This window comes from Megalobrama amblycephala, linkage group LG10 (genome assembly GCF_018812025.1).
Source record: "Megalobrama amblycephala isolate DHTTF-2021 linkage group LG10, ASM1881202v1, whole genome shotgun sequence".
Taxonomy (NCBI): Eukaryota; Metazoa; Chordata; class Actinopteri; order Cypriniformes; family Xenocyprididae; genus Megalobrama; species Megalobrama amblycephala.
Window position 1 is genome coordinate 18741568 of NC_063053.1, and position 9227 is coordinate 18750794.

Sequence of the window (9227 nt, forward strand, 5' to 3'; positions counted from 1 at the left end):
GACAGCATACATTTAGCATATAAACATTAAAATCGTAATGACATCAATTATGCCTGTGACCTAATGTTAATTCATTCTCTTTTAAGGTGATCTTGAGAGCACTCCATATACGTTAACCTATTCCTGTGCTCTTTCAGTGCCCAGCACAGCCTCCCCACCTGTGTCAAGCGCTTCCAATGACCCCGTGGGGTCCTACTCTATTAATGGCATCCTAGGAATCCCTCGCTCCAACGGCGAAAAGAGAAAACGCGATGATGGTAAGAGACTGGATTTCTCTCCATCGCTTTTATTCCCCTCTCACTCCTTTTCTAGGCCTCTCTACAGCCCCCTGTAATTTCCAATTTGTGTGGGGAGATGAAGATGGCATTTTGATAGCACTGGACAAAGCATTTTGTAAAAGAAAAAAAAAAAAAAAAAAAGCGCTCTCAAGTGACTTGTTATGTAGTAAAGCAGATTGGACTGTTACATTCAGCCGTTTGATACTATGGTGTTTGTACGGCTCTAGCACATTTTATTTGATGATACAGTAGCTCTGCGCAAACAAGAATATGCCTACATGCTATCATTTGGTCCGAATCATGACAGCGTAGCGCTTAGGTAGTGCGTCAGGGATATGGCTTTTGTAAATAATACAGGTCAATGGAAATGAAGACAAAGAAATCAGCAACATAAATGGCAAAAATGTGCTCAGAACAGACTGGAAATGCAGAATGTAATGCAAAAACTACCTGATGTGCGATTTATAATTGACTTAAAAAACAACTCAAGACATATTCTGACATTTTAATTTCTGGCTGTGTATTTGTGCTTTTGAAGAACCGAAATAGCAGCAATAAGGGAACTGCCAACCTGCTCATGCCAACATTCTCTCTCCTTTTATAAATGAGAGGGCACATACCGCCCAAGGCCTAATGGCTGATCAGCTCTTCATACAATCGCCTTTTGAATGCTAGTGAATAAACATCCATGTGGCACTGGGCCGAACGGGAACACAGAAAGTGCTGTAGTCAGAGGGAGGGAGGTTGAAGTGGTTGGAAATGATCTCTTAAAACATTTATCAAAGCAGGGCTACTTGCTTCTTTTATGTTTCCATCTCTTTAGTTCTCTGGAGTGGCAACCACTTGGATGGGAGGAAAATAGGATATTGTAAGTTCTGTTAGCCCACCTTTCTCTTGCTTGCTCAATCACGAGCCACTCGAGTCTGATCAAGTGCTCTGTGAGGGTGTGTGTGAGTGTGTGCACGTGTACGTGTAGGGTTGTGTGTCGAGGGGAGGGGGATGAAACGGAGCGCACTGACGCTTAATGATATCTTTATGGAGAGAGCTCTGGATCATATATAAACACTGCGAGAAAGCGACTGTGGCAAATCACATTTGCTACAGTGTGGCATGCTCTTACCGAGACCATCGTGGGGCTTTTCCTCTGCCACTGTCATAGACCGTTTGCTTCTAAAAACAGAGAAAGGACATAACATGACGAGAGGGGATTACCCAGCCAAACGCCAGCACCGGTAGTTATGCCTAGTTTGATTAGAACTGACACGACATGAAGAGTGGATGAAGAGCTTGAGTGTAATTGCATCATAAAACACTAGGCGGGAAAACACGAGTTGCCTCGTGTGCGCAATATCAAATTTAATACCGCTTCAGCGAGGATTACCTTTCATTATAACTACTAGAGTAAATATTCCTGTTGTTGCCAATGTGTTTCCCTCCTCTGGCATCACACAACCTTATGCAGGTCTCTCAAGGTGTACCGAGACATTTGTAGGGCATATGTCATGCCGTGTCCCTGATGAAGAGCTCATGGCTGGTAATTTGATACAGTGCCAAATGTCTAAAAAGCATTGTGTTATTTAAACTTAGCCCTTATTTCACACCGAGACATCAGGGAGGCAGAGCGACAGCCAGTGTATGGTTTCAATTTCATAGCAGCCCAGCAGCCTTGGGCTACCTGAGCCTTATTTGGCTGGGCGCAGCCAATCTTCCCTTCATTAGATGATGACATAACAGAAATATGCTAATCCGATTTTAGGAAGAGCTGCGCAGATGCACTTTGAAACACGTAACGTGTAAAATGAGGTTGAAAACAGCCAGTTCTGGGAAGTGAAAAAGTCATGTGTAATGAGTTAGCGTTCATTCAGTGCTTGATTTAAGAGACGTAGGCGTCCGCCGTCTTTATATTTGATGATGCTAGTGCCCTTTAAAAAAAAAAAGGTCCCCATTACAAGAGTGATATGGAGATAATGTAGTGTGACACGCGTTATGTACACCGGGTCTTTGCAAGAGGAGCTTCAGGGACATAGGTGTCATAAGAGTCATTAATCTGTCATTTTCATGTGTTACTGCAAATTAAAAGTAGCGTGTTGCTCGCCGGCTACGGATGACGTTCGACGTGGTGTGGACCTTCAGAGGGAGGGAGAGAGGGAGGGAGGGAGGGAGGGGTTGGGGGGAGCCTCCCAAGATTAGTTCTTTGGTGGCAATAGCTCCCCGCAAGTTGAACATAGTGACATTTAAGAGAATTTGCAATTCTGCAGAGAAAAGCTATTAATTCACAAATTAGCACCCCCTTCCTCTATCGTGGATGTGCAAGCTATTGAGGAGACAAAAGAAATAGCCTAAAGGGGAAGAGAGAGACACAGCCCTATCTGTGTAAAGATTGGTTTATATGTCTGCAAGCAGTGATACCAATTATGCCAGCACAGAGAATGCGCCTCAACCTTATTGCTGCCTTCACAGGCCCTTCAATCCATTGCCAGATTTATTTGTGTATCTCATTATGGAAAATAGAATGCCTCTCTTGCCAAATGCATTAATGGCAAAAGAGGGAAATTAAGCCTGTTTGGGATTTCTCATTTGTCAAAGTTAATACTTTGTTACAAAATGACACAAATGAATGAACTGAGTTAATTACTAGCGTACAGGCACGAGTTGCGTATTTCCAAGCAGTTTCCTTCTCACCTGTCCTTGCGTCGGCTGATTAGCAGGTTGGTGTGACCCAGCTCTCTTCCATCTGTATGAGTCCAAACATAACCTACATAGGGAGTAGGCCGGTTGCAATAAATCACATGCAAAAACACAGATTTGCCGCTTGAATCAGCTGTGGGAGCGTGCATTCACATGAAAGAGGGTTGATTTATAAGGCCTAGCGACGCATTTATTTGACGTTAACGCGATAAAGAGATTACATCCGTGCCATCGTGGTACAAGTACGCAAAAGTTTCACTTTGTTGCTTGTTTTTTTTTTTTTTTCCCATCTAAAAGTATTGCTTTGAGAGTGAGCGACAACACACTTCAAATCCCCATGCTAAAATAGTTTGGCCCACAGCTAGAATGCTTTAACCTGCGCTTCCATTTCATGGCTTGTGAGATTCTATTGTGTCAATATGGATTCTACTTTAAAAAAAGAATAGAAATGAAATACATCCAAACCAAGAAATGGATTGGCCTCAATCTAAATCGAATAAGAACATCCCACCGATCTCATCATGATGATGGCCTCTGTATGAAAGAGAAAGCCCAGATTTGAGCGAGGCTGCAGAGCGTAACCGGCAGAGAAGAAGGTGCCGGGCTCCTTATCAAAGGACACAAAAGGTCTATGCCCCCGCTTGGCTGATACATCTGCATTCAAGCAGACCCGCCACCCCGGCCTGGACCGATAGCACAAACGCGAAAATCTGCAGCACGAAAACATCTAAGGACAGGGTGGTTCGCTCGAAGAGGAATCATGTCAGAGAAAAGTCAATTATGAACGTTGATGCTGAGAATTAATGGTGCGCCGCATTACGCAGATTTTAAAAGGAAAGAGAGTGAGAGCAAGGGAGATACGCATTCATTAATTGCGTTCCAGAACGCTGCGTCACATGAGGCCGATGTGCTAAATGACGGACCGGGTGTGAGTACAGTAAAGAAATGTGTGTTATGGGTGAGAGGAGAAACCCATGCTGACAGCGGTAGCCTGAGAAAAGAAAAAAGGAAAAGGAGAGAAAGCGCAGCTCCTACTGGCAGCCTGCACACTGTTCAGCGACGCTAAATTGAATTAATAAAGCCTTTAAACACGCTGTAACATAACAGGAAATTAACAGCCCCGGTTGTGCTGCTGCTGCTGCTGCCACCTCGCCCTTTCTCTCCCTCCATCTCTCTCTCTCTTGTTCTTTTTCTTATTGTCTCATCTTCTTCTGATTTAGTTATTTGCAGTGCAGGCTTGCCGCACTGTAGATTTCATAAATAGGAGTGCCAAATCTTTTCTCTATTCGCTTCTTCAGCCTATATAACTAGTGTAAACCCACACAAATTTCTAGTTTTTGAGCACGTATATTAAAGTTCACTTTTTATTAGGGAAAAAGCTGACATTTTTTTTCGAATCAGAACATTTTGATAGGATGGAATACTTAACATCAGGCTTAAAGGGATCAACTAAAAGTAAAAATTCTGTCATCATTTACATGCCCATATGTTTACAACCTGTGTGATATTTTCATTTGTGAAAAACAACTTTGGACTTTCACTGTATGAAAAAAAAAACGCTTAATTCTTTAAAACATTGTATTTTGTTTACAACAAAAAAGTCATACAGATGTGGAACAACAAACAAACAAAAGGGCGAGTAAACGATAATAAAAGTTTCATTTTTGGGTGAATTATCCATATAACACTTAAAGTAATACATAAAAACAAGGGATGTGTGATATCAGGTCAAGGGTCATTGGGGTCACGAGACCCTCATTTGCTTTTCAAAAAGCTCTCTCATCCAAGCCAGCCTTATCTGATGAGATGAAAGCAGGAAACTCAGCACTGTTCTCTTAAAAGAATGTCACACCTGCCCGGTCAACCCTAAACACATACTTCCTAAAACCTAATATATTCTCTCAGAGTTCATAATCACAAATTTAGTACATTTTCCTTTAAAATATTCAAAAGCACTTACACATACAGACATTGACTTCGTACAGTGTATCTATTAAAATGACAAGTTCACCATGATAAGTCTTTGACTGTCTCTTGTTCTTAGTTTTATTTGAACTGGGCTCTCCAGAGGAGGAAGCCCATGGGAGGCCTGTTTTATGGACTCTGGTTATCTGATCTGACAGAGCTCTAGTCCCATAGCACCAGAGTGCTAATGCAGTGGGATGTCAAAACAAACACACTCAAGTGTTCCAATGAAATCAATATAGCACGAGCACTGATGTAAATAGGAGCGGAGCTATATACATAGTCTAGACAACGTTACCGCATTCACAGCGAATTCATGCGATTGTCCAAAAAACGCTGATCTAACCTTGATCTAACCTAAATCTCTCCTAACTGTAACATCACAGAGAACAGCCCAGCCCCCCACAGCTCAAACCTCAGCTCCGTCCCCGTGTCAACTAGCCGCCCTGCGCGCTTTGGGCTTTTGAGTATGGCAAACATGCTGCACCGAAGCAAATGACAAACGCCTGCTTATTGATCGCAGTTTGCACTTAGACCAGCTGATAGAAAGTAATTAATGACTCTATTTTCTTCTGTACCAAAGAGAACAATTGAGGTTTATACAGCAACAACACGCAGCCTTATAGAAGGCCCCCAAGGGAGCTGTCTATAAAAAATGCCTGCTCTCAGATATGGAATGACTCAGATAATGCAGGGAGAAAAACACAACAAAACAACCTCAACTTAATAGGAAGAGAAAAAATGTCGCCTCTGTGTAGCTTAAATACACACTCACACACACACACACACACACACACACACACACACCCGTAATATCTCCCAGTCTCTTATCAGACCTCTCTGTGGATCCATTTCTCCTGAAAGTCAGTTCATCCTGTGGCCTCAGCCATTGAAAAAAGGTCAAGCTGGCGGGTAGAATGGCAATAAAGCCCCTGAAATGGTACTATCAGTGGAACATGATTGATCAATTGAATTCCATAGCACAGAAAAATGTGGGATTAAGTAGAGTATTATACGCACAATGAGTTGAGGCATGATGTTCATTTCAAGTTCATTTCGCCTCTCTCCTGCCACCAGATCAGGCAATCAATAGGGGCCTTGCATATCATATATCACTACGCTCTCGCCGAGGAGAGAACATAATCTGCTGCAAATTTAGAATGACAGATTTGTAAGGGAGCAAAAAAAGCCCCTCCACCACCAGAGACCGAGAGGCGGGAGGCTGCCGAGGTTGCACGGACGTTTGCCGAATGTTTGCGAAGAACAAAATGAGGCACTGGGGAAGGAAGGCTACCTGCTACCTGCTTCGGCAGGGTGATGAGGTCACGGTCTGAGGGGAAACTGTTCATTTGTTTATAGAGAGCGAGATGGAGGGAAATGCATAAGCTGGCAGTCAAGCTGCGTAATTGTATTCAAGCCGGGACTGGCCTCCCATTTTTCCAGGGAAAAGCAATCTGAAAGTGAAAGCAGCATTACATTCTAAAGGAAATTGTGCCTTTTAAATAATAGCTCTCCATTTTCCACTAGCCCACTGACGGAAAAGAGAACAAGGTGGCTCGCACTAAAACACATGACGTTCCCGACAAGTATATGTTTGCTCTGAAGGCAATCCATCAATTACTGCAGGCCTATCAGATGATGACGGTGCTGATGCTGATCTGGGATGGGGGAGGTGTGGGTCTTCTCTCCCCCACTTTGCACCATCCACATCTTTTCCTCCCTCTCTTTCTCTCCCAGCCTCATGTGCTCTATCTTTCCACAGTTATTAGGATCAGTTTGAGGCTAGCGCTGACTGAATTTGAGCTGATATACTCCAATCTTTCATCTAGTGGTGCTGAGAGGTGCACTACAGCGCTAGACGTAGCTGTTGTGTTGGGTGCGGGGTGGGGGGGTGGGTTGGGGTTATGGGGTGCCTGCCCCGGGGAGAAACGGGACCATAACGACTGGTACTAGCATGTGGCCTTGTCCCTCTCTCCTCTCATAGATGGTTCAGATGGCTCTGGCCCAAACAGTGATTCTCAGGGTAGTGTGGAGAGTTTACGGAAGCACCTGAGGGCCGATGCCTTCACTCAACAACAGCTGGAGGCTCTGGATCGGGTGTTTGAGCGGCCGTCATACCCCGACGTCTTCCCTACGTCAGAACACATCAAGCCAGAGCAGGTTAGTAATATTGAGGCAAATGGACGAATACTAACAAACTAATACATTAACAAAAATCTGGAGATTGTTAGACAGTACTAATTTTGAGACGGAGTGTGAGCGGACAGCAGAGCTCATTTGAACCAACAGATGTTTTATTTCTGAATAAAATCTCTTTACGATGAACTAGTAAAATCAAGTCACCATACGATTTAATCCCAGACAAATGTTAAATGATGCATCTTGCCCGAGCATCACTAATATATGCATTAAATAGTGTAAGGTGCATTAAAGCCAGATTAATTTAGTTTTAATAAATGCACTTCAGCATGAATCCACTGATACGAATATGAAAAATAATTGACAAATCTTCGGTCTGAATGAAGAGTCTCACGAAAAATTATGCTGCGAAAAACAATCCCCCCCCCCAAAAAAACTAAAAAACACCACCTTGTATATACAAGCTCTTATTTAAAGCTTTTGGCTTATTACAAGAGATAAGCTTTATTTACTTTCATTATACTATCAAACAACCAGTGACTATTAATTTTTCCTTGAAACTCCAAGTAGAGGCCCATAAAGCAAAAGCAGTGGCCTAATTGAGTTCATTTTAATTTCTCTCCGATCGCAGAGAATTACACTGGTGATAAATCAGGGGGACAGCCCTCACCCCTAGTAGAGGGCCTAATTTGCAGCTAATTACAAAACTGATTTCTACTGGAAGATCAATACCAAAACGAATTGGAAATGACTTGCAATCACAAAGAGAAGCCAAGAAGGTATTAAAAAAGGCAAGGAAAGAGGCTAAACGCGGGGGAAAAAACAGCCCTGGAACAGTCCAGAAAAATCACTTTTAATTTAATGTAATATTAATCAGACTACATTCCCATTTATTGGTCCATTTTTGTGCCCCCTTTTTAACTCTTGAAAGAGCGGACCTATTAGCCATGTCTGGTGTGTGAGGCCGGGCATTAAAAAGCCATTTTGGAAATGCTAAACTCAATGGGCTCACCCCTCCCACACTTCTGCCAGCCATTTGGTCATCCTTTTCAGATGGCTCTTCAGTTGCCCCACGCCCAACTTGCCCCTATCTGCATGATAAAATAGCTGTTGTGCATCTGAGGCCAGACCAAATAGAGAGGAACATCCGCTACTGGCCAACTGAACATTTGTAGCAGACAATTAGAGTTTATCTGGAATAGAGACAGACAAGTCTGGGGTCACAGCATTTCCCATTGGGACACAGGCCTATTGTGGTGCGCAAATGCACGAACGCACACACGCACGCGGACGTATACGCATAAGAGCGGACATATGTATGCTCGCACTTTAATAAGTGAGGAACAATGGGAGCCGGAAATCTATTCTCATTTGTTGAATTAGTTAGAAAGAAATCTATTTGAAGAAAGTCGTAGTATCTCAAATGCAGCGTAATCCAGACAACATAGTCGTCAATGTTTTTTATAAATTATAATAGAGAGCGGTTTTGGGGCTTATGTTGGTGTCATCATTTTCTCATCCTAAAGAAAACAATTTCAAATGGTCTCGAAACGAGGCCATGTTGGTAATCTAACAAAGCGGACCCGTCTCCTCCCTTGGCTGGTCAGGGGAATGACTGCAGTCAAGCACAAAGAGACAGCTGACACCCCTTCCTTTCAGTCTGTTCCAAATCCTACTCTCTGTCCCGCTCACAACCTTAATGTATGCACACACAGTTCACATTAACTGCACCAAAACACACATGCACATCTCTCTGACTGGGGGAAAGAAAAGTAATGTGCAAGTGTAGTAGAACTGGATTTCAGGTGCCCATTTACAAAGCCACAGTAACTGAGCCGCCACTATATTAAATCCCTGGTACTTTGTGCACAACACTTTCCCTTCCTTAAATCATAAAAAGAAGAGAAATTGTTTAAAAATAACACATAGGACTGGCTTTCTAATTGGACACCTAAAAGTGATGCTTGGATCCCAAGATATATCTACTTAAAAGTGTCCCCCCTCCCCTCATTGGCAGGCTAATGAATACTCGCTACCAGCACTGAACCCTGGACTGGACGAAGTCAAGCCCAGTCTGTCAACCAGCGTCAGCTCAGATTTGGGCTCCAGCGTGTCACAGAGCTACCCGGTAGTGACAGGTAAGAGCGCTGGATCGAC

At 43.2% G+C, this 9227-nt stretch overlaps 1 protein-coding gene across 24 annotated transcripts in view; it reads left to right on the forward strand.

Annotated features, from left to right (window-relative positions):
• The window catches only part of pax2a (paired box 2a), a 32574-nt gene that overhangs the window by 10927 nt on the left and 12420 nt on the right, over positions 1-9227 (forward strand). For 9 of the 24 annotated variants that reach the window (XM_048205179.1, XM_048205159.1, XM_048205166.1 and 6 more), the window contains 4 exons: positions 138-257; positions 1102-1146; positions 6916-7091; positions 9088-9208. In XM_048205179.1, the coding sequence (XP_048061136.1) occupies positions 138-257; positions 1102-1146; positions 6916-7091; positions 9088-9208 (462 nt within the window). Of the gene's footprint in view, positions 1-86; positions 258-1101; positions 1147-6915; positions 7092-9087; positions 9209-9227 lie in introns of all 24 variants that reach the window. The other 15 variants (XM_048205162.1, XM_048205169.1, XM_048205160.1 and 12 more) reach the window with 3 other exon arrangements.